General features: G+C 48.9%; 1 protein-coding gene across 1 annotated transcript in view; it reads right to left on the bottom strand.

The window, feature by feature from the left end:
* B3GAT2 (beta-1,3-glucuronyltransferase 2) overlaps positions 1–22,287 on the bottom strand; it is a 44,566-nt gene extending 22,279 nt beyond the window's left edge. The window contains exon 1 of the mRNA XM_075554918.1: positions 21,673–22,287. Coding sequence (XP_075411033.1) covers positions 21,673–22,287 — 615 coding nt within the window. The remainder of the gene's footprint in view (positions 1–21,672) is intronic.
* Between the last annotated feature and the right edge of the window lie 615 nt (positions 22,288–22,902).

Below are 22,902 nucleotides of genomic sequence, written 5' to 3'. Positions count from 1 at the left end.
TCCAAGTGTGTGTTTAGAAGGTCACTCCGTCGCAGGTGAGCAGGCGAAGACCAATGGGTAGGACCGTGAGCATGAGCCCACTGTTGCACTTGATTTTCTGTGACGTGAGTACCTTGGAATGAGGTGATGGGGCGGTGTGGGCCACCATGCCAGGTCTGCGGAAAAGGGGCCGTGTGGGCCACCATGCCAGGTCTGCGGAAAGGGGCATGACTCTGAGTTATAAGAGCAGTGGTATTTGTCAAAATGCAGCAAATTTTACCCACTTATACAATGGGTACTTTTGCTTAGGTAAATGATGCATTTTACTTAGATCCACAATCAATGGCAACCGAGAAATCAATGATGGATTGCAGTGGGCAAATGTGCTGCACAAGACCCCTTTAACACGCTGAAGAGCGAGGAGGTCAGTTTAAGGACCTTGGGGTGCTGGACCCAAGCCACACTGTCTTCAAGCACCTCACAGCATGTGAAGGCTGGACAGTGAAGAAGGAAGACCTCAGAGGAATCGATGCATTTGAATTGTGGTGCTCGAGAAGAAAGCTGAAAACAACTGCCGAAAGAACAAACAAATCTCACCTGGAAGAAGTGCTTGCTTTTGGGAAGAAGTATCCAAGAATTTCCCTTTAGAAGATGGCAAGACCGCGTTCCCATACTTGGGACATGTTATCAGGAGAGGCCAGCCCCTGGAGAAGGACATCATGCTTGGTACAGTGGAGGATCAGCGAGAAAGAGGAAGGCCCTCAACAAGATGGATCGACACAGTGGCTGCACCGAGGAGCGGAACACGCAGTGATGGTGACGATGGTGGGCCAAGCAGTGTTTTGTTCAATTGTGCATCAGGTCACTGTGGGTTAGAACTGACTTGACAGCAACTAACAATACGTGATCCCTCAATCAGAGGGGCCTTAGTGGGACAAGGATTAAGTACTTGGCTGCTGATTGAAAGGTCTGTGGTTCACGTCCACCCTCCAACTGCTCTGTGGGAGAAAGATGGGGCAATTTGCTTCCATAACTACGTGCAGCCTTGGAAACGCTATGGGGCGGTTCCATTCTTCCTACGGTCATAGGAAAACACTGGGTCTCAGAACCCCTGTATAGTTCGGATGGGCTCATGTGGTTGATGTATTGGTCAAGTAACAGAGCAATAGACGCCACTTCAAGGCCCGGCCTTTACATAGAAGCTCTGTGATCCGCCAGAGCTCGCTCTTCTCTTGCTGCAGGGACCTTGGATGGCATGTGTTCCAGATGGCATAGTGACAAATTGGAAACCCGGGGATTTCTGAGTCACTAATGGAGGAGCTCTTCCCAGAAGAGCTGCCAGCCCCTGGCAGATAACTTTTTATGTTTAAGCCCTAAAGATGTCAGGGTTTGCTTGTCGCAACAGCCAGTATTAGTCATTCTACTAATGGAGTATCATGCATCCTGCAGTATGATGGTTAAGATGCGTGTTCTTTCAGATAGTTTAAATTGGGGGGTTGTAATTTTGGTCAAAGGCTCCCTGTTTGTTACACTTGCTATGTGTGGTTTGGGACCAGAGGTCTCAAAAATGGACAGGATTATCCACATGCATGCCCAGGGTGGAGCTCCCTCACAATAGCTCCTGAGCACACAGCTAATCTGTGTCTGGGTTGTTAGCACAGGAACATAAAAGCTTTAAACATGGCGCCACGGAGGGCTGGTATGTTTTCCAGTTCCTTCACAAGAATAGGCACTTGAATAGAGAAGAGGGCCAGGAGTACCCCTGGCATCTTCCCAGGTGTGGCTCTTAGGAGCTCTGGGTCCCAGTCTTCTCTGAGTAAGTCAGTCACAATGATGTGAGTTCGGTTCAGCAGAATGTGGGCACTTTCATTACTGGTCGAGTCTTGGACACAATGGGCTCTTTGAAGAGCAGGACTAGAGTTTGCCGTTTTCACCAATAACTAAGTCACTAGAGGGTTACGGTGTTGCTATGCAGAGCAGGCCCTCAGTGCAAGTTCTAATTTGCCAAAGAAAATGTACACTCAGGGGCATTCCCAGTGAAGAAAAAGTGCACAGTTAGAAGCAATGGACAAGCAGTGCACAGTCGAACAGAAATAGAGCTTGAAAATATGGTTTGGGAAAAAAGGGAAGAAACAGGAAAAGATGTCTTCCAGAATGTCACTGATGTGCATTTAAAGTACTGTACCCAAAGCATTACAGGTTTCACGAGGACACCACGAAGGACCCACAGCATCCGCCTCAGAGCAGACGCCAGAGGAGAAGGAGAAAGGGGATGAACAGAACAAGGGGAAACGCACAGGCCAATGGGGACAGCAGGCCCCGCCTGGGCTGGGTGACAGGTCTTCCTACCTCTGAACAGGCCGTCCAAAAGAGAGCGGGGAAAGGCTGGGGCTCTCGTTGCCCCTGTGTGAGAATATACTGTGCATATAGGACACGGGCGGGAGAAGCAAGGAAAGCATCTGAAAGTACCGTTGTATCTAACGCATACTTCCAGAGCACAGAGATGACAGAAATCTCTGAATGTGACGGGCCTTGGCCTGCAGCAGGAAGCAGACTCTCTGTGGTCTCAGCAAAGGCTATTTTCAGCAAGGTTTTTTTTTTTTTTTTTTTTTTGCTTAAGGTTTCTTTTTTTAAAAAAAAACATTAGGGGCTCATACAACTCTTATCACAATCCAAACATATACATACATCAATTGTATAAAGCACATCTGTACATTCTTTGCCCTAATCATTTTCAAAGCATTTGCTCTCCACTTAAGCCCTTTGGACCTCTTTTTCCCCTCCCTCCCTGCTTCCCCCTCCTTCATGGGTCCTTGATAATTTAAAAATTATTATTTTGTCATATCTTGCCTTACCCGGCGTCTCCCTTCACCCCCTTTTCTGTTGTCCTTCCCCCAGGGAGGAAGTCACATGTGGATCCTTGTAATCAGTTCCCCCTTTCCAACTCACTTACCCTCTATTCTCCCAGTATCGCCCCTCGCCCCCTGGTTCTGAAGGTATCATCTGCCCTGGATTCCCTGTGCCTCCAGCTCCTATATGCGCCAGTGTACAACCTCTGCTCTAACCAGACTTGCAAGGTAGAATTCGGATCATGGTAGTGGGGGGGGAGGAAGCATTTAGGAACTGGAGGAAAGCTGTGTTCTTCATCGGTGCTACATCGCACCCTGGCTGACTCATCTCCTCCCCTAGACCCCTCTGTGAGGGGGTCAGCAAGGCTTTATGAACAAACTTTCTATCACTGCTGCAGCCTTCACTCCTGCCAAAGGAAAGAGACTCTGGCTCTTGAAAGAACACCTAATTCTGAAAAAAGCGATTCACAAAAATGATGCAGGAGCTATTTACTCAGGATAAGGTCCACAGCAGCCTTTACTTAAATACTGCTTTGTTTACAGATTACTGCACTTTTTAATTTAGGAGAAGAAGATCAGAAAAACAACACTATCGGAGCCAACTATCTGTTATTTACTAGGGACACACATTAACTACAGGAGCCCAGAAAGGGAAAGGGTACACCATGCAAAGACTAAACTTTAGAAAGTCACTGTGGCAGTCTCAACAGCATACAGAGTCATCTGTAAATCAGATTACCTACCAGTGATCTAGAGGAATATTTCATAATGATAGAAGAGGACACTTTTAAGAAAATACAAGAAATGTAAATATGGATGCACCAAATAGCATATCTTCAAAAATAAACCTGAAGCAAAAAAAAAAAAAACCCAAAAAGATAAAACAAGAAAAAAACTCATATCCACAATCTAAAATAGTTATCATAGTTCCTTTCATTTTTGGTAGAAGCAGCAAACTAAATGTTAGACCCAGGAGATCTGAGCTGCCCTAGTGGCACAACAGTAGCTTGTTGGGCTGCTAACCGCACGGTCAGCAGTTTGAAACCACCAGCTTCTCCACAGGAGAAAGATGAGGCTTTATATTCCCCCAAAGAGTTACAGACTGAAAACCTGACAGGGGCAGTTCTACCCTGTTATACAGAGTCACTATGAGTTGGAATTGACACGATGGCGGTGAGTTTGGTTTTTACCTACCTGAAATTTATAGGACCATGCACCCCATAACTACGGAATAAGAATTCTTTTTAGGGACACATGGAAGATTTCACCAAAAATCAATCATATGCTGGGATATAAAAGAAAGCCCAATAAATTCTTACTGACACTAGAATATGCTTCTGACCACAACAGAATCAAACTAGAATTTTGAACCAAAGATAAAAGAACACACTTCCAATGTACCTATGAAAGATTTAGTAAGATTAATTTTTTAAGATACAAAAATAAAACAATGGTAATAAGCAAATACTTTGAAGTGAACAATATGAACATACATTTTAAATTCTGTTGTAAAATAAAATGCATAAGATGCAGCTAGAACAGAGAGGAAATTGTACAGTTTTAAGCATGTTTTAAGCATGTACTGAAGGGCGGCGGGGCTGGGGAACAGTGGTTAAGCACCTGGCTACTAAACATACGGTCGCTGGTTTGAACCCACTGGCCACACCAGGGGGAAGTCTGGGTTCATACAGGTGGGCCGTGGTGGAAACCCTGGTGGGCAGCTCCATCCCGTCTTACAGGCACGCTCTCCGTTGGACCGGACTCAATGGCGATGACGATTCGAAGCACAGATAAACAGTAGAAAATCAACAATCTAAGTTTTCTTCCCAAGAAGCTACAAAAGAGCTAATCAAAGCTAACGGAGGAGAAGGAAGGAGCAATAAATTAGTGAATTAGAGATGAGAGGAAATCAAAGTGAAAACTTGGATTTATGAACCTGACCCCTTGCATCACAATCTCTGCTACTATTAATTAGCCGGTGGCTCCAGGCAAGTTCTCGACAATTATGGATACCACACTGTGATTACGTAATAATGGCCGTATATCAATGGCTATAATTTACAGTATCATTTCACAAATGATCCCTGGTGCTCAGCTGCTCGTCAAGAGGCTACCCTCTTCAAATCCACCAGCCACTCCTGCCATAGGAGGAAGACACGGCAGTCTGCCCCCATAAAGATCTCCATCTTGGAAACCTGACTGGGAATTGTACTCTGTCCTATATGGTCACTTGGCGTTGGTCTTGGTGGCTTGGGTGAGCTTTTGGGAGAGCTGTTACCACTTCACTGGGTTGTTTTGAAGAAGGGCTGAGTTAAACCATGTAACGTGCTTAGGATGTTCCTGCTCACAAACGGTCAGAAATGAGTTGCAAGCGCAGGCTCTGGTGGTGTCGTGGTTTCTCGGGGACTGCTAACCAGGAAGTCACCAGTTGGAACCCCTCAGTTTCTCCTTGGGAGAAAGACATGGCTTTCTACTCTCATGAAGTGTTAGTCTGGGAAACCCACAGGGACAGTTCGACCCCATCCTATAGGGTTACTATGAGGCCAAATTGCCTCCATGGCTGTGCGTTTCGAGAAGGATCTTGTGTCCTCACTGTCACCATCACACTCACCGCCGTCATCGTCCATGGGGCATTAGGGCAAAAATTCTCCCTACTTGACTGAGACACTGGAACCTGACTTTAAGGAAATAGTGGAAAACATTTTTTTTTAAATGACAAAGAAATACCATTTCAAGACACAATACACCAGATCAATTCTGCCATCTGTGTTAGACTGGGTTGTCCAGAGAAACAAATCCACAGAGACGCATGTATAAGAGAGGGCTTTCTAAGAGTAGTTGCATCTTAAGAAAACATCCCAGGCCAGTCCAGACCAAGATCACAAGTCCAATATTAGTCCATGAGTCCCATACTAGTCCATACATTCCTCTCAGACTCATGCAGAGCATGCAATGATGCCAAATCCAGGAAGATCACGGACCAGTGGGTGAACATTTTTGTGGATCCAGTGTTGGTGGAAGAACCTTAGCCCTGGTGTGGGGCTCCATGTGGCTCCTCCAGCTCTCTGAATGTGGCTCCTCACCAGGAAGGTGGAGGAGAGGAGAGGAGGGAGGGAGGTGGGGGAGAGAAAGATAACTAGCTAGATAGAGAAAGACGGGGGAAGAGGAGGAGGAGGCCCACTTCTTCTGATGGCAAAATCAAGGAAGATGAAGTTCCCAGAATCCTCTTGAGAAGGCCACGCCCACAAGGAGGGATCATCAGACTGTGACCTGACTGACAGGCTAGACTCTACAGGTTCATTCTTTTATCAAGTTGACATGAAACTGTGTAACTGCCACACCACACTAGGTCTGGAATGTGGCCTGCTGTGGTAGTTAGGTCTTATGTCAACTCGCCTGGGCCAGGATTCTCCCATGATGTGATCTAACATATGTGGTCAACTCCATAATGAGATTGTCCATGAAGTAACCAAGAGGGTGGAGTCGTACCTCCTTAATCTGGTCACAGTCTTGACACAATTGAGGGGAGGTTATTTCAGGGTGTGACCTACTCTAAGTATAGAGTGACATCATGGGAAAGCCGGCTCGCTTCTTCTGTTAGATTTGGATCCTGTAAATCTAGTTCATCAACTTCTCTGCTAATATCACCTGCCAAACGCAGGAGCCATCATTGAACTGCTGGTCCTAGATTTACTTGACCAACCTTGGATTCATTTGGCTTATACCCATCAATCAGCCTGTGGTGTTCCCACATCATCATCCTGTTTCCTGGTTCATTGGCCCCTGTAGCTACATGAGTTGCGAGAGGCTTCCAGCATTCTCTCTGACCCATGGACTTGAACTGGGCTGGACCTACCGGTTTCTACAGCAGAGTGACGAGCCATTTCTTGATACAAGTCTCTTTCTGTGTACATATAAGCGACACTGGTTTTACTTCTCTAGTCTAACACAGGTTCCCTCTTTGAAGTTTTAGGATATAGAAGTCTAATTTCTGATGTCCATTTGGGGTCAGACTGGAAATGAACATAAACAATAATTAAGTAATTTTAAAACCATACTCAGATGTCCCACTAATCACGGCCATCTATGGAGCACACATCCAGGAACCTCCTATTTCTTCCCTTAGCTACAAGTGTCATGCTGTGTGTGCACTCTTTTAAATGTACACAATTGGGCCTGGGAAATACATGTTTCCTAGTTGAGGTAGTTAGTTTATTGTGCCAACCTGGCCAATAAATTCATGTTGGGTGAATTGAAGGGCAGAGGGATAAATGGCTGGGTGAGCCTCGCCTTTCTAGATCTTGGGTCTCTTGCTTTCTGATGGTTGGACCAGGGTGCTGCTGCATTAGCCAGTTCCCTGCTTTAGCTGGCAAGGCTCACTTCCTGCAAGATATCCTCAAGGAGAAGCCACATGGACCTACCCTGATGCAGCCCTGGGTGCTGGAGTACCTGTGTGGAGACCCCTGCCAGTGCTGAGAGGCTTACACATTCACTGACTCGGCTTTCCTCCTGCAGTCGGCATCACTATGTGTGTTTTGTGAGATGGAGGAGGACTTTGTGGCCTGGTGTTGGACATATGGGTTAATGTTGGACTTGTGGGCTTGGGCAGCACTGGGTTGGGATGTTTTCTTGGTGCTCACTTAACCTTTATATAAAACTCTCTCTTACACATGAGTTTCTGTGGATTCGCTTCTCTAAAGTACCCAGACTAACACACTAGTCTTCTATGCACCATCATGTTGTAAAAATTCCATAATGTTGGTATGTGTGCCTAAACTTTTGTCAGCCATGAACTTTCTTAGTCTTACTCATAGTACGACCCCCGCTGGTGCAGACAGCTAACACACTGCTGAAAATGCAGAGGGTGAAGGCCCACGTCTACCCAGAGGTGCCTCGGAGGCAGGCCCTGGTCACCAACTTCCAAAATACCAGCCACTGAAAAAGCTAAGGAGCACAGGTCTACCGACACCATGGGGTTCTGTGAGTTGCAACAAACGCACTAGCAACTGGCTATTCGTAGCACTGACATTTTTCAGCTATGGGACTGAGCAAAAATCAGCTCATCTCCGCCGAGCGGGATGTGAACTGTTCGTTTCTCCCTCTGCGCCTCACATTTCGGGAAAGGACACAGATAACAAGAAACAAGCTGAGAACAGGCCTTTACTTTTAAATGTCACTGAATTTGTCAGAGTTAACTAAATGAACACCTCGGTTTTAATCTGTAGAAAAATTAACTTATTTTCAGGGGTGCTCCCTGTCCCCAAGTCACTGACCACCGAAGCCACAAGCTGTATCACCTGCCCGCTGTGGTTTTTTGTTTTGTTTGTTTTAATTCTGAAACAGGGGAGGAAAGCAAGACCAGAAAGGCAAAAGCTACCAGGCCAGTCTCTTCAGTCTACACAGCAGGAAACAAAGCCACCAGGCAAGAGGATCGCTGGAGAAAAATGCAAGCCGTTAACAATTCCAGGCTGAGCCCTAAACACCAACCCTCCTGGCTGTGTGTCTACAAAGCAAGGCCTGGCTCCCTCGACAGAAATGCTAGCATTCCCACCAGTGTGAACAGATGTTGCCGAGGAACTTCACAAAATTATACAAATATCCTCCGACTGTCATTTGACCTTTCAAAATGAGACTGACATTTTAATCTTGCAATGCCAGGTTTATTTAGATAACGGGTTCACATATGGGTCATTCTTCAATTCTCATGCCCATTGGCTGACAGACTATTGTCTCGGGCCCTCTAACGCTGTCAGGGTTGGTGTGACTACAGTTCTCTGTCATTTTGCTTCTGGCACCTCTCCACAGCTCCCCATTCGTGACCCCACGACTGACTTCTGAGAGAAGCAGACGCTTGGATGAGGAGTTAACCTATTTACCCATGAAGATGGATCGAACGGCGGGTGTCCCCTTGGCAGGTTATGATTCTCAGTATGAGGCAACAAGCCTCCATTTTGTGATCCGATGTAATTATCCTACATGCTGTATATCTCTGCTCTGATACCATCGAGGCAGGAAGTGACAGTTCTATGGAGAAAGCAGGGTACAATCTATAGGATGAAGCTGAATTTTGAGGCAAGCTCTCTTGAGATATAAAGAGATATAAATTGTAGCAGGACCTGCTACAATTAAGAAAGAAGGGCTGGGAGTGGAGCGCATCTTGGACCAGCGGCCCTGCATTGGGAACATCCTAGTCCCAGGGGAAGACGGATGTCAGAGAACATGGAGAATTCCCGGAAACACTGGACCAACAGCTGCTGAAAGGAGACAGGGACCTTCCTGCAGAGCTGACACAGAGAAAAAGCCTTCCCGTGGGCTTGGGCTTTGAATTCGGACTTCATCTCTCCCCGGTTAGGAGATTCAGCTTCTCTGTGTTAAAGCCACCCACCGTGGCACCGTGGTCACAGCACTCGAATCCCTGAGGCCGATATTGCGCATGATCAGGATCCCCGGTGGGGCCGATATTGCACATGTATCAGGATCCCTGAGGCAGATATTGCGCATGATCAGGATCCCCGGTGGGGCCGATATTGCACATGCATCAGGATCCCTGGTGGGGCCGAGCCCCATAGTGAGAAGTTCCTGTACCTATGCACCAGGGAGTCCCCAGGTGGGTGAGATGGTTAACATGCTTCACGGTTCAGCGGACGGCTGGAGAGTCAAGCTACATAGGCGCCTGGGAAGAAAGGCCCTGTGTTAGACCAGGTTGACTAGAGAAACAAATCCAGAGACACTCATGTGTGTATGAGTAATTATGCATTAAGAAAACAGCCAATCCCAGTCCAGCTCAAATCCATAAGTCTGATATTAGCCCATATGTCTGATACCAGTCTATAAATTCCCCCTTCAAACTCACGCAACATATGCAATGATGCCAAATACAGGAAGATCACAGGCCAGTGGGTGAAAAGTCTTGTGGAAGCATCTCAGTGCTGGCATGGCTCTCCACGTGGCTCCTCCAGCTCCAGGGCTCTGGCTGCCATCAGCATGGCTCCATGTGGCTTGTCAACAGAATGTGAAGCAGAGACAGTGTGTGTCCCACCTCCAGGGAGGAAGAGAGGAGTTCCCAGAATCCTCAGGGGAAGTCGATACCCACAGAGGCCTCATTGGCTGTGACCTGATTGACAGGCTAAACTCCACCCCTTTACTCAAGTTGACAGTAGATTATGTTGAGGTCATAGCCCTAGAGATCTGTTTCTGAAAAATCAGCCATTGAAAACCCAACGGATCCCAGTGCTGCTCTGACAACGCACAGAGGTGACCACGAAGTGGAGTCAACTCCATGGCCACTTCAAACAAACTCACCACCCAGTTTTAATCCTTCAGCCACCCAAGACCTTTGTATGAGGCCCTTTGGGAAAGCTGAATATGGAAGGCTTGCCTTCCTTTCAAGGAGTGGAACATTAGCTAGCAGGATCTCTCTAAAAGGCGCTCTGGTGGTTAGAGCACTTGGCTGGTGACGGCAAGGTCAGTGGTTTGAACCTGCCCTCCCCGCTGTGGGGGAGAAAGATAAAGCGGAGGCTTCCATAAATTTTTACAGTCTGGGAAACTCTGTGGGGCAGTTCTCCTCTGCCCTTGGTTAGAATCCACGTAACGGCAACAGGTTTGGTTTGGGGTTTTATACATCTAAATGCCTGCGCTGAGACTGGCACACAGAAATTAATACGTATTCCTTGGTTTCCCTGTGACTACGGAGGTGGCCTGGCTCAGCCAGGCTCAGATAAACAGCCTTATCTTCCAGGCAGGCAGCCCTGGTGGAATGGCAGGTTATGCGTTGGGCTGCTACCTGCCAGGTCAGTGGTTTGAAACCTCCCGCTCCGCAGGAGAAAGACAGGGCTTTCTCATCCTGCAAACAGTTACCGTCGTGGAAACGCATAGGGCCAGTTCTACTCTGTTCTATAGTTGCTATGAGTCAGCATCGCCTCGACCACAGTGAGTTTGGGTTTGGTTTGCTTTCATCAAAATTTCTAGACAGTGCCCAGTTGGCCCCTGAATGCACAAAAAGACCCTCCGGCGAATACGTGGACATGGACACAGGCAGCTTTACGGAAATCAACTCCCAGCTGACCAGCAACCTCCATCTGCCTTTCCCACCTGCAGTCACCCTGCTCCTCTCGCCCCATGGTAGAGACATGAAGAACTCAAGGGTGCCTGGCTACCTGTACCACCTGCTCTGAGAAGGACCACAGTAGGACGTGGATTGAGTGGGGGAAAACGAGGGAACAAAACTCAATCATGAAAAAGAGACAGGGCTTGCTGCTCGATGGGGGCAAATAGGACCCCAAACTAGGGTCCTTCGTTCCTGTTCAAGTCTGGAACTGAACGCACCCCTGTGGTAGAACAGGCAACCACTGAAGATCACAAGGGCAGCATTGATGCTGGACAGCACTCACAGGGACCAGGCAGAGGCAGGAAGGAAACCCTCAGCACGGGGAGGCCCGATGGCACCCCGAGGGCACGGCAGTGGACAGGTGGAAACAAAATGCGCATCAACGGTTGACGGTGAAACAGACGACCTGCTCTGTGAACCTTCCCGTGTTCACAAGAAAAGCACACGAAGCTATTGCTCTTAATCGTGCACTTCAAGAGCCACGTCAATTAATTCCCATCACACTGCCTGAGTTTTGAAGCTACTATCTGTTTGATTCAATCACCCATGCCAGAATTCACCCAATGATCCTGAGCGACACCAGAGGCCCATTAAGTACCAGAGCTAGTAACGAGTCACTAAACATCACATCCAGGACTTGCCTTCAGGAAGTTTAGCATCCTGCTCCGAGCTTTATGCAAGCCAATTTCCCACTTCCACACGCTCATGAATCCGCTTCCGACCGCCTAACCCTCCTGTCAACCTGAAACAGCCTTTAGATGCTCTTTGCTCGGTCTCATCTCCTCCTGAGACTCTTTCTAGACAAGCCCTATTTAACTCCCGTCCCTCCAGTCACTGTCGTAACACCCAGTGGTGTAATTAAAATACTCGATTTATGTAGTTCCACTTGGATACAGACTAATCTGGGAAAGTCGGGCACCTCCTCCTCCTCCTCCTCTTCCCTTCAGGCCCCGGGAAACCCAGTCCAGATGTCAGTTGTAGAGTACTTAGAAGCAGCAAACCGACCAAGGCAATGCAACTTCCCGGGGTACTCCTCCATCGGGCAGTCCCCCGCAGGCCGAAAGCACTAACATTTACAGCAGTGGTTCTCCACCTTCCTCACGCTGCAGCCCTTTAAGACGGGTCCTCATGCTGTGGGGACCCCCAACCATAACATTATTTTCGTTGTACTTCATAACTGTCATTTTGCTACTGTTATGAATCGTCATGTAAATACCTGATATGCAGGATGTATTTTCATTGTGACAAATTGAGCATAATTAAAGCATAGTGATGAACCACAAACCAATATGTAATGCTATATTGTGAAATATCTATTTCTAATTACAAATAAATGAAATTTTGTCTGGAAGCTTGGTGTAGCATGGGTAACAGTCTTCACACCGGGTACTCGGAGGTGGGTGTATCTACATGTGTGTGGACCCGCCTAGAGACAAACAGAGGAGCGGTGTCTCAGTTCCTAAGACGATCAGAAAAATGTGTTTTCTGATGGTCTTAGGTGACCCCTGTGAAAGGGTCATTCGATCCCAAAAGGGGCCGACACCCACAGGTTGAAGACTGATTTATAGTGTGCTTATAGCTTAATACTTGTAGCTATCATGAGGCAAGCAGCCCTTGGGAGGTGTCATGTGTTCATTAAGTGATGAACCTGGGTTTGAACACGGGGTGGTTGGCTTTGTTCTTTTTAACTCTTAAGGTCCTGTAGAGGAGCAGCCCACCAGCTGCCAGTTTTCCACAGGTGGGAAGTGGCCTCACACTCCACTCACTCACAAGTGCCTTGACATATCCCTCTATTAAGGGTGATGCTTTGCTAATATATTACGACCTCGTGTGTTTTCTGTCATCTGTTTAGCCTGAAAGCTGCTGGAGCCACCACAGGGCCAATAAGCTTCTCTTTAGGTCAACTTCTAGAATCCTTTACACATAGCACAAGCTTCTAAACTGTTACTTGCTGGATAGTCCCAGTGCAGGAGTCCTTTCTGGGACCAGCTGGTCCCTGTGATAGGGTCCCTCTGCTTTCCAGTGTCCCCTAATCCGCAGTCACTGAACAAGTGCTTAGCAATACCCAGGACATGCCAGCCACTGCCCTGGGGACCAGAGACACAATAGTGGTCAAACGTTCTTGTGGCGTTTGTGTTCAGACAAGTGAAATAGATACACTCTAACATAATGCGATGTAGGTGCTCTAAGGAACCCACACTGCCACTCCTTGGGTACATCGGACTAAAAGAAACACTAGAGATAGTGGGGTGGGCAGGGCACTAAGCGTCAAAACCAACTCTGTGGCACTTAGCAACAAACTATCATTTCTCTATCCATCTAAGAGCCAGCTCACCCAGTGTGTAATTCAAAAGTTAAAGGTCAAAAATTTGCATAGACCAGCAGGAAACCAATGCTCACATATCGCTCTTGCTGACACACACTGGAGAGGCTCATCAGACAAACCCTGGGAAAATGGAACGGAAAGATAATGGAGTTTTCCCAGGAGCTTTTGAAACCCCCACCCACCCACCCAACACCCACCCTCTCCAGACCTGAAGATTTGCTAAGGGTGTGCAAATCTTCCCAAAGAAATGCTACCAGGCATGACTTAAAGACCACTTCCAAATCAAAGAAATGGAATGTTTCTGGGGAGGGACAGAGCAGTTGCTAATTTCTCTTCTAGAGCAAAGATGCGCATGTTGGTATGCAGGGGACGGAGGGGCACCCATTCAACTTCTGTTCCTCACAGCCGGCTGCCATGAAGGGCCTCTTTCAGTTCATTAAATATTGATCTGAGGGCTAATTAGCATTACATTCCTTCTCGCTATGTAAATATATGTGTGTGTATGTGTATATAATCATAAGTGTCCTGGTTTTGTACCTCTAGAGATCCCTGCCTAACACAGGCATCTAGTCAAGACTCTCAGTCTGTGAGGGCTGTGATGCTCTGTCCACAGATGTAGTGCTGTCAGTGGCTGCTATGTAGGACCTGGTCATCTTCATGACCACTGACATGTGCAAGGAATAGTGGCTGCATGTAGGGCTGCTATCTGCAAGGTAGGCAGTTTGAAACCACCAGGTGCTCGGAGGGAGAAAGTTGGGGCTTTCTGCTCTGGGAAACCCGCAGGGTGTCGCTGAGTCAGTACTGGCTCAGAGGCGAGTTTTGAGTTTATTGTTGTGGCGCTTGTGTCAATCATTGTCATCCAGGGCTCCTTCATTTCCTGGCTGCTCCATCGAACATGATGCCCTTTTGGTATCCAAAACGCTTTTCATTGGCTAACTTTTGGGAAACGATTGCCAAGACTTCTGTCCTCATCTGTTTTAGTCTGGAAGCTCCACTGAGCTCTGTCTACTATGGGTGACCCAATGGCATCAAAGTACTGGTGAGGCAGCTTATCAATGACAGGAACACAAAAGCCACCACAGAATGGCAAACTGACAGATAACTGGCCAATAGCGATGACACTTCTGCCTTAATTAAGTACTATGCCTGGCACACTGATGCCAGTGTTTGCTAAGTGGAGAAGACACACTGATTACCCTACTTAGTAAATATTTGAGTACAATTTTGGAATTCAGATGGTAGACGTAATCTTGCAAAGTGACACACTAGTATTACTAACACATAACTATCTTAGAACATTAAAAATATCCGTTAAAGGGTAATGGTTACATTCAGTATATTCAAGTACAACTTAGAAATACCTTCATGTTCAGGATGGAGGAAGAGTCTTAGATTCAGCATGTAAAATAAATCCTGTTTCAATTCCTCTTTCCATTGATCCAGAAAATTGATTTTAAAGCCTGCTACTGAGTTTTCAGTTATCTGAAGATGACTAACTCAGCTGACTTACGACAGAGGACGTGATCACCCTTCTCAGTAAACCAGGGTCTGGAGAGTTCTCCTGGAACACAGGGAGAGTCGACCAAGACTCTCTCCATTCGGCCTTTAATCCAAGGGAAGCCTGAATTCTGCAACAATCCCATTAGGACACCAACATACCCCTACCAACAGGTGAGCAGTGAGGTGCCCCTAGCAGGGCGGTCCCTGGGAGTAGGCCCCGCCCGGGTGCGGCTCAGGTGCTGCTGCTTCAGCCTCCATGCAATGGAACGGCCAGCAGGCGGTTATTGCCTACCATTCCGATTAGCATCAGCTTAAACTGGCTCACCAACAGCCCCCCCAAGCCCCTCCTTCCCGCGGCAACCCACGTGGAAGGAATCAGCAGCCCCGTTCCCCTCCCCCACTCTTTCTGGCAATCATGACTTCATTCATCTGCACGCCCTGACACAACAGAGACCCGGCTGCTACAGGAACGGTTGCTGATGCGCACATATCAATCGAAGAAAAAGTACATTTTAAATGTTTTCCCTCCTTACAGAAATGAGCCATTCTTATGAGAATACAGCCTAAACGAGACCAAGAGAACAGCTTGCATACAGGAAGCTTGGAGCTATTTTTGCTTGACCAAACATAATGATTAAATGGTCTAAAAGAGATATTGAGAAAGGAGATAAAATGCTCTTAAGATGAAATGCCATGAGAGAAAAGAAGGTCAGAGAAAAGCTTAGGAGGGGATAGAGCCAAGAAGAATGACCTTGGCCCAGCGTGACACAACTACCAATGGTATCGGGCCATGGCTAGGGATCACGCGGTGGGCAGACGAGAATGATGTCTTCTCAGGAAGGAGGCCAGGTGGCACTGTGGCGCAGGTGCTGGGCTCCTGACTAACCTGCCAGCTGCCGGCAGGAGTGAGAGGAAGCCAGCAGGGTTGAAGATGGATGTTTGGGACACCCTGTCTGTGTAGGGTCCTACTGAGTTGGAACGGACTCAGTAGCTGGAGGTTTCGTTTCCGTCTTGGTTGTTTCCGCTTGACTGCGTATGTTAAATGAGGTGTGCTTTAGAATAGTAACGATCGATCGCAGGCACTACGCTCCAAACCAAACCACTGCTTTTAAGTCAATTGCAACCCACGGTGGCGACCTCAAGGGATGGTGTAGATCTGCTCTTCCCAGAGTTTTCCAGGGAGCCGAGTGCTTCTGGGCAGGTTAGGACAGCCAACCCTTGGTTAGCAATTGCGTGTATGGATCATTTGGATTGACTGGGAACTTGGGTTCAGAACCCCATCTTTGCCACACAGCAGCCACATGCCCGTTGCAAGTTACATCCCAGCGCTTCTGCTCCCTGGTAAAATGGGGATTTTGAGTCTACGGATTTAAGTCAATCACACAGGTGGCACTGGTTTAAACCCCTGTACTCAGGGAACACCACAGGGCAGTTCGAGTCCACGGTTCTACCCTGCCCTATAGGGTTGCGATGAGTTGAAATTGACTCAATGACAGTGAGTCTAACATGGATAAGAATAACAATTTTGCATTCTATAAGAAAGAATCTGAGAATCATATAAAATTTATGCTTCATGGTAATGTGTTTCATGCTTCAATAGCAATGCAAATCAAATATACATTAATGTGTATAATATACGTATACAGAACACATAGACATGCTAGCAAAATCTGAAAGGTTTGAATAGACATACCTGGGCAGCGTTGAAACCTGTACAAAAGAAAGACATGACTGGAATACACCTGGATTTGTTAATAAACAAGACTTTTGACTTTGCTTCTTCTGTGTTGCTTTTTTAGCAAGGCGTAAGAGCAATTACTATTCCATTACTTTTCACACAAGAGAAAGTCTACTAGCTTGTAATTTAGAGGCAAGTGAAGCAGGCAGAAGAAAACGGAGTCGCACACTCAGGTTTCAAGAAGCAGCAGCCAACAGCCTAAAAGTCTAAAAGACACAGCAGTCACCTCACCAAACAAGAATCTGGACTGTCTTCATGTCTATTCATGAGAAGTGGGAATCAGCGAGAAGAAATTTGGCGGGGATGAAGAATGATGGGAAAGGTAACAGAAGGGGCGGGAGGGAAAAAAATACTGTGCACCCAAATTGTTATTTCCGGTCCATTAAAATATGGGAATCCAAATGAAAACTGTTGTTCTCCAAAGAAAATGCTGTCAGCTATGAGCCCTAATTCAAGTCCTGTCATTCGGGGAAAGTGAGGGAAGTCGGGGTGGTGGTGGTGGTGTGTGTGTTGAAGGGGGTGGGGGTTGTTTAAGCAAAGGAGTGCTGGCGGCACCCTGGGGCCTGAAGTACTTGCCAAAAAGATGGGCAATATGCGGCAGTTCTGCCTTGTCCTACACGGGTGACATTGAGTGTTTATTGGGGGTTTTAGCCTAAGCAAACTGGCTGTAGTTTTGTACGAACATTTTAATAAAATGCTCACATTTTATTCGGTCTATGACACGATTATTAACATTCCTCCCAGACAGAAAGAAATTGAACAAAAAGGTTCGCATATCATATCAAGTAAAACAAAACTAAACAACTCTTTCCTACAACAAAAATGAAGCTTCTAGGTTTGTTCACTGAGCAAGGACAGCTATGTCATATTGGTAGTTTTCATGCCGTTTTTCGGGAAAACAGAAACATTACTAATTAGGGAAAAGCACACACCTGTAAACACAGGTCTCCTTTGGGTGGCAGTTCTAATACCAAGCTGCACCCATGAGGGGAAATGCATTCCGAAACTCAACGCACTGCCATCGAGTTGCTTCTGACTCACGTGGACCCTAGGACAGAGCAGAACTGCCCCCTTGGATTTCTGGGGCTGTTAAATCTGTACAGAAGTGACAGCCTCCTCTTTCTCCCGTGGAGCAACTGGTGGGTTTGAACTACTGACTTTCCGGTCAGCAGCTCAATGTGTAGCTCACCATGTATCAGGACAGGGGAACCTCCAGATGTTGCTGTGTACATTTCCTTCTCTGTAATTCCATTTCTCCCCCACAGATATGTTGGCAGCACCAAATGAAGCCCCCAGTATCACTGCTCTTGGCCAGGTGGACACAATGAAGCCTCTACTCCTTCCTCTGCCCAGGACCCAGATACCTTAACACCCAACAAGGGACTTCCTTTGTGCCCTCTTCAGGATTGTTTTCAAGATGCAGCCTCACGGGGTTCCCAGAGTGTCTCAGACGCCGTCTGTCTACCGTCTTAGCGCATCAAAGTTAAGATGATACCAATGTCTGGCCTGGAAAATGTTGTTTTTTAACCTTTCCATAGATTTCCCAAGGTGAAACCAGCTTCACCTGAGAAGCATCAGCTTTAAATGAAGGAAAAAGCTTTGAAGGTTTTCTAGCAAAGAACAGAAATCTGGTCAATAGTGCTATCGAAAATATAACGAGGTATAAAGACACATTTATCAGTAGTTGTGGCTTGTATCAAAGCAGCTTAAATCCTTTGCAAATAAGCTTTGCCCCAGAGCTGGATCGATAGGGTGCCCAGGCAGGCAGGATTACCTGCCATCATCAACACCAGAGGAAGAGCTGGCAGTCAGCACGTTGAGACCCTTGAAGCTGGACAGCTCCTTACCGCCCACCTCCGTCTCCAGTGGACAATCTGGTTCTCTAGTGATGACTCACACTGAGCTTTATTTGCAAGTGGATTTGGCTGCTAGCGCAGGCTCTCAATGCAAATATTTCTTTCCCACAGCTCAGTTGAAAGACGAGGCTGAAAATTAGTTAGCTGTGCGTAGAGAAGAAAGCGCCCTCCCAGTTATCAGGGAGGAATGATTGAACACAGATCGCCTGTTGCGCCTTTAATTTGATTTGGAGACCTTTCATCCTTCACTTTCCTTCATTTGCAGCCAAATACTTGGTAGGCTCATTTGTACCTGGTTCATTTTCTTCCTTTTATCTTATCTCCTTTAACTTTAGCCGTGGCAATTAGTGGCACGACGAATAAAAGATGAAGTGTGGCTTGGGACATTCTTTCCTTAAGTACTGTGAAGTGTGTGTGTGCGCGCGCGCGCGTGCGTGTGTGCGCGCGCGCACTATGCACACCACAGCCCTACAGAATCCCTGACGGCATCTTCCCTTCCCCCAAGGACCCGTAGCACTTGCATGTTTATCTGGTCCTATGTTTTTCTCCAAGAGAGCCACGCCCCCTTGCTGAGAATCACTTATTCTACAAGGCAGGGGTCCTCAAACTTTTTAAACAGGGGGCCAGTTCACTGTCCCCCAGACCCGTTGGAGGGCCAGACTATAGTTTTAAAAAAAAAACCAACTATGAACAAATTCCTATGCACACTGCACATATCTTATTTTGAAGTAAAAAAACACACGGGGCAAAAACACCCGGCGGGCCGCATGTGGCCGTAGCTTGAGGACGCCTGCTACAAGGAATGTAAGGTAGAGACCATGCCATTAATAAACCCAAGGCTTAAAGGAAAGTAAGCATCAAATCCTGGAAAATGCACTAGACAAAGGAGGTGTAACATCCACTAGTTTTTTTCCATGGCTCGATATTGCTTGCCTTACAAGGAAAAGGAATCTATTGTGAAAAGGAAAACGGAGTGTATCAACTTAGAAACAAAGCAGCCCAACTTGCTGCCAGAGTGCTTTGGATGGTTCGCGATGCTCCAGGGCGCGGTAACATGGCCCCTAGCAGAGCCTAAGGTTGTAAATCTGCACAGGAGGAGAAAGCCTCTTTTTTCTCCCTCAGAACAGCTCCTGGGTTTGGTCCTCCAACCTGGTGGTTCACAGTCCAACAGATAGCCCACTACACCACCAGAGCCCCTTAGGTACCCACTAATATACATGGTTAACAGCGGCTTGCTCTGTTCCAAACACTGTAGCCAGGAGAGAGGCAGCAGGAGGAGGACTATTTCGAAACTTCCTGTCTAGGAGTGATCTCCAGGAACTATAGAAATATAAATTTGAAGTGGGTCATGAATATTACTCTTTAAAAACGCTCACTTTGTATTTTGTATACTTGGTTCCCCTAAAAAATAAGAGCTGTGCATGTTTTCATTACTTCCCACTGAGCACATTTTAGTGTCTTGAAAGTTTTCTTCGTTGCCAATGTGATTTTTTTTCCCTCTATACACTTCCTTTTATCTTCTTGTAAAATGCCCCCTCCTTTATGAGCCAAAGAAAAACCCACTGGATTCTTCAGTTGCTTAAAACCCACCACCACCAAGCCCTCCTTTGAGTGTGGGAGGCATCAAAGGAAGATAGTGTTCTGACTTGGTCCACTGCCTGTGTGGGGCAGCTCTTCCACTCAGCTGGCCTCTCACCAAAGGGTGAGAAGAAACCCCGAATCATTCCCTCTTTACAACCCAGGCCCCCAAGAGGCTCACGGACAGTTCCATGCACTGCTTCACTTATGTACAAAGGACCCCCACCTTCACAGGTAAGGCAGCTTTCAAGTTGTGGAAGGGGAAGAAAAACACTTTAGGGTAAAATTTTTCTGCATGAAGATATAAAGTTCTTTGCTTCGCATGCAATTCACTTATTTGGTGGGGGGAAAGGGGTAGCACCCAAGCAGGATTTACATGAGCCCACTTAAACCCAGATGGTATTGTTATTAGAGGTTATAATACAGAATGCCAAGCTCAGTTATTTCTCTGTAGAAACATGGAAAGCCCCATAGTGAAAGGTTGGGAATAAAAGAGGAAGAACAATTACTGCTTTTTATTCATCATGGAAAAAAGATGCATAAAAATGAAGGCTCTAAGAAATGGAATTGGAAAGCCACATCAGCAGAAAAATTAAACCGGAAGGGAGCAGAGTCGCTAAACTGGAGGCTAAGAAGCAAAACTAAGAGTAGAAGGTAAGTTGGCAGGGGAGTGGGGAGCAGTTATGGGCTCTAGGTCAGGTTGTGGAGAGGGGTGTGTGGATTCCATGGAAGCAGAATGTCAATTGGGGGTGAAGGAAGGCAGCTGGCTGGCAGAATATCAAATGGCTCAAAAAAAGAGTTCTTTCAGCAATAATTTTGCAAGGGGGTAGAGAAAACGGACAAAAACACCACGCAACTCAGTTTCCACTGCAGAACACACGCATACCCCTACGGGAAAATGCTAGCCATAAGAAATAACACCTGCGCTACCCCTGTGTCCGCCGGTTCAGCGCACTCCTCAAGACAGCCCTGAGCAGCAGGGCTTGGGCTGCACAGCCCAGTGCTCTCTGCTAAAGCCCAGTAGCCAGAGCCACCTGAACACCGAGCCTAAGGGGGGCTGCAGACAAAGGTCGGCGACGGGACCAGCGGCTAAACTGTTCCCTTAAGGTCAGGGTCAGAAACGGCCTTGGTAAAACACAAGAAAGGAATGGAGGGAGACACCCCTCCCCCCCCCCGCCCCACCTTCACCCCGACGGAGAAATGTCTTTCACCGTTTTTTGTGCCATCTGACTAGCCTGATTTTCGGTCCCCTTCTCCATCTTCCTCAGTATCCTGGTGCAGACTCAGAATCACACCTGGATGCGCTGTAAAGGCCATCGCAGGGCAGTCACCCCACTCTGGGTCTCTCCCTAGCTGCAGGACGCTGCGCTTCCCCGGGCCGGTCTCCCAGTACTGGGCTACATCCTCGGAACCAGAGCCCAGTTCTGGGAGATCCCGTCTCACCTGTGCTACTTCCTCCCTCGGCCAATCTCGAGGCCAGGTGTGTGGCAAAGCCCCAGACAGACTTTGCCTTTGCTACAGCGCTCCTCTCCTCACCCTCCATCCGCCCGCCAGCGCGCACACGCCTGGGTCGACAAGGTGCGGCTCCGCCACCAGTCCCCAACGCGCGCCCGGCCAACTAAGAAGTCCAAAGTGCAGCCGGAGCGCGAGACGGCGGAGCCGCGCCTGCCCGGCGGGACCTGGAGGCCCCTTCCCGCTCCCGGGCCCCGCGCCCGGGGCGGCGGCGGCCCGACCGCTACCTCCTCGAAGAGCTCCAGGCTGTAGGTGTTGTCGTCGTCGGCGAAGAAGAGCACGCCGGGTTGCGCGCGCTGGTGCTGGTGCCTCTGGCGCAGCCAGGCGAGGCCGGCGTTGCGCTGCTCGGTGGCGCGCGGCAGCCCCGGGCGCTTGTAACGGCGCGGCGTGGGCACGTGCAGGTGTGTGCTGGGCAGCCCGGCCCGCGCCAGGAAGCGGCTCACCAGCTCGCTGCGCGCCGCCGCGTCCTCCACCAGGATCCAGTGCAGCTGCGCCACCTGGCGGAACGTGTTGGCCAGGCGGGTCAGCTCGGCTTTCTGCACCGGGCGGCTGTAGGTGGGCGTGATGGCATAGATGGTGGGCAGCGGCGGCTCAGGCTGCGGCTGCGGCTTCGGCTGCGGCTGCGGCCCAGACTGGTTGCGCTTCTCGGCGCCGCGCCCCGGGCCGCTCTCGGGGCCTCCCCGGCGGAGCGGGAGTCGGGTGCCTCCGCGGGCCGCGTAGCGAGAGTAGGGGCGCGGGGTGAGCGGGGCCGCGGGCCTGCGCGTGTCCACGTCGAGCATGAGGATGACGATGAGGATCCAGGGCAGGAGGATGAAGAAGCGGCTGAAGAGCACGGACTTCATGGCGGACCTTCCCCGGCCTCTCGGACAGCCCGACGCCCCTTCGGCTCCTGGCGTAGGGAGGGCGGGGGCGAACCGGTGTACCCCAGCGCGCAGCTTGGACGGCTGCGGCACCCACACTCACGGAGTCGCGGTCGGCGCGCTCTCCATCGGGCCTGGCAAGCTGCGTGAAGAGGCGGGAGCGGGGCACTTGGAGCCCGGAGCCTCGGGCCGGGATTGGGGGCAGCTCGAGCAGGTGCCAGAGAAGCTAGGGCGCCCCGGGGCGCAGGTGGGCAGAGGCTGCGCCCTACTGCGGGCGGGCGGGCAGCCGCGCACTGCTAGCCCCGGAGTTGTGCGGAGCCCCGGGAGGGCGGTGGTCCCCACGGCGCTGAAGGTTCCGAAGGGAGTCCGCACCCCGAGCGCTTGGCCGCTCTGTCTAGAGGCGCTGCGGGGGACCGACGCTCCAGCAGCGGGGACCCCCAGTGCGCTCTCGGGGGCACCTTCGAAGGCGGGTTTCGGGCTCTGCAGGCGCTGAGTGAGGGCTCTCCTTCCTTACGTGCCGGCCGGGGAGCACCCCCGAGGGGACCCCGGGGGTGGTGTGCCCCTACAGTTGTGTCTGCGCGCCGCCTCGGAAGCCTG

The sequence above is a fragment of the Tenrec ecaudatus genome, chromosome 7 (genome assembly GCF_050624435.1).
Source record: "Tenrec ecaudatus isolate mTenEca1 chromosome 7, mTenEca1.hap1, whole genome shotgun sequence".
Lineage (NCBI taxonomy): Eukaryota > Metazoa > Chordata > Mammalia > Afrosoricida > Tenrecidae > Tenrec > Tenrec ecaudatus.
The sequence above is the reverse complement of the archived record's forward strand: the minus strand, read 5'-3'. Positions and strand labels throughout refer to the sequence as shown.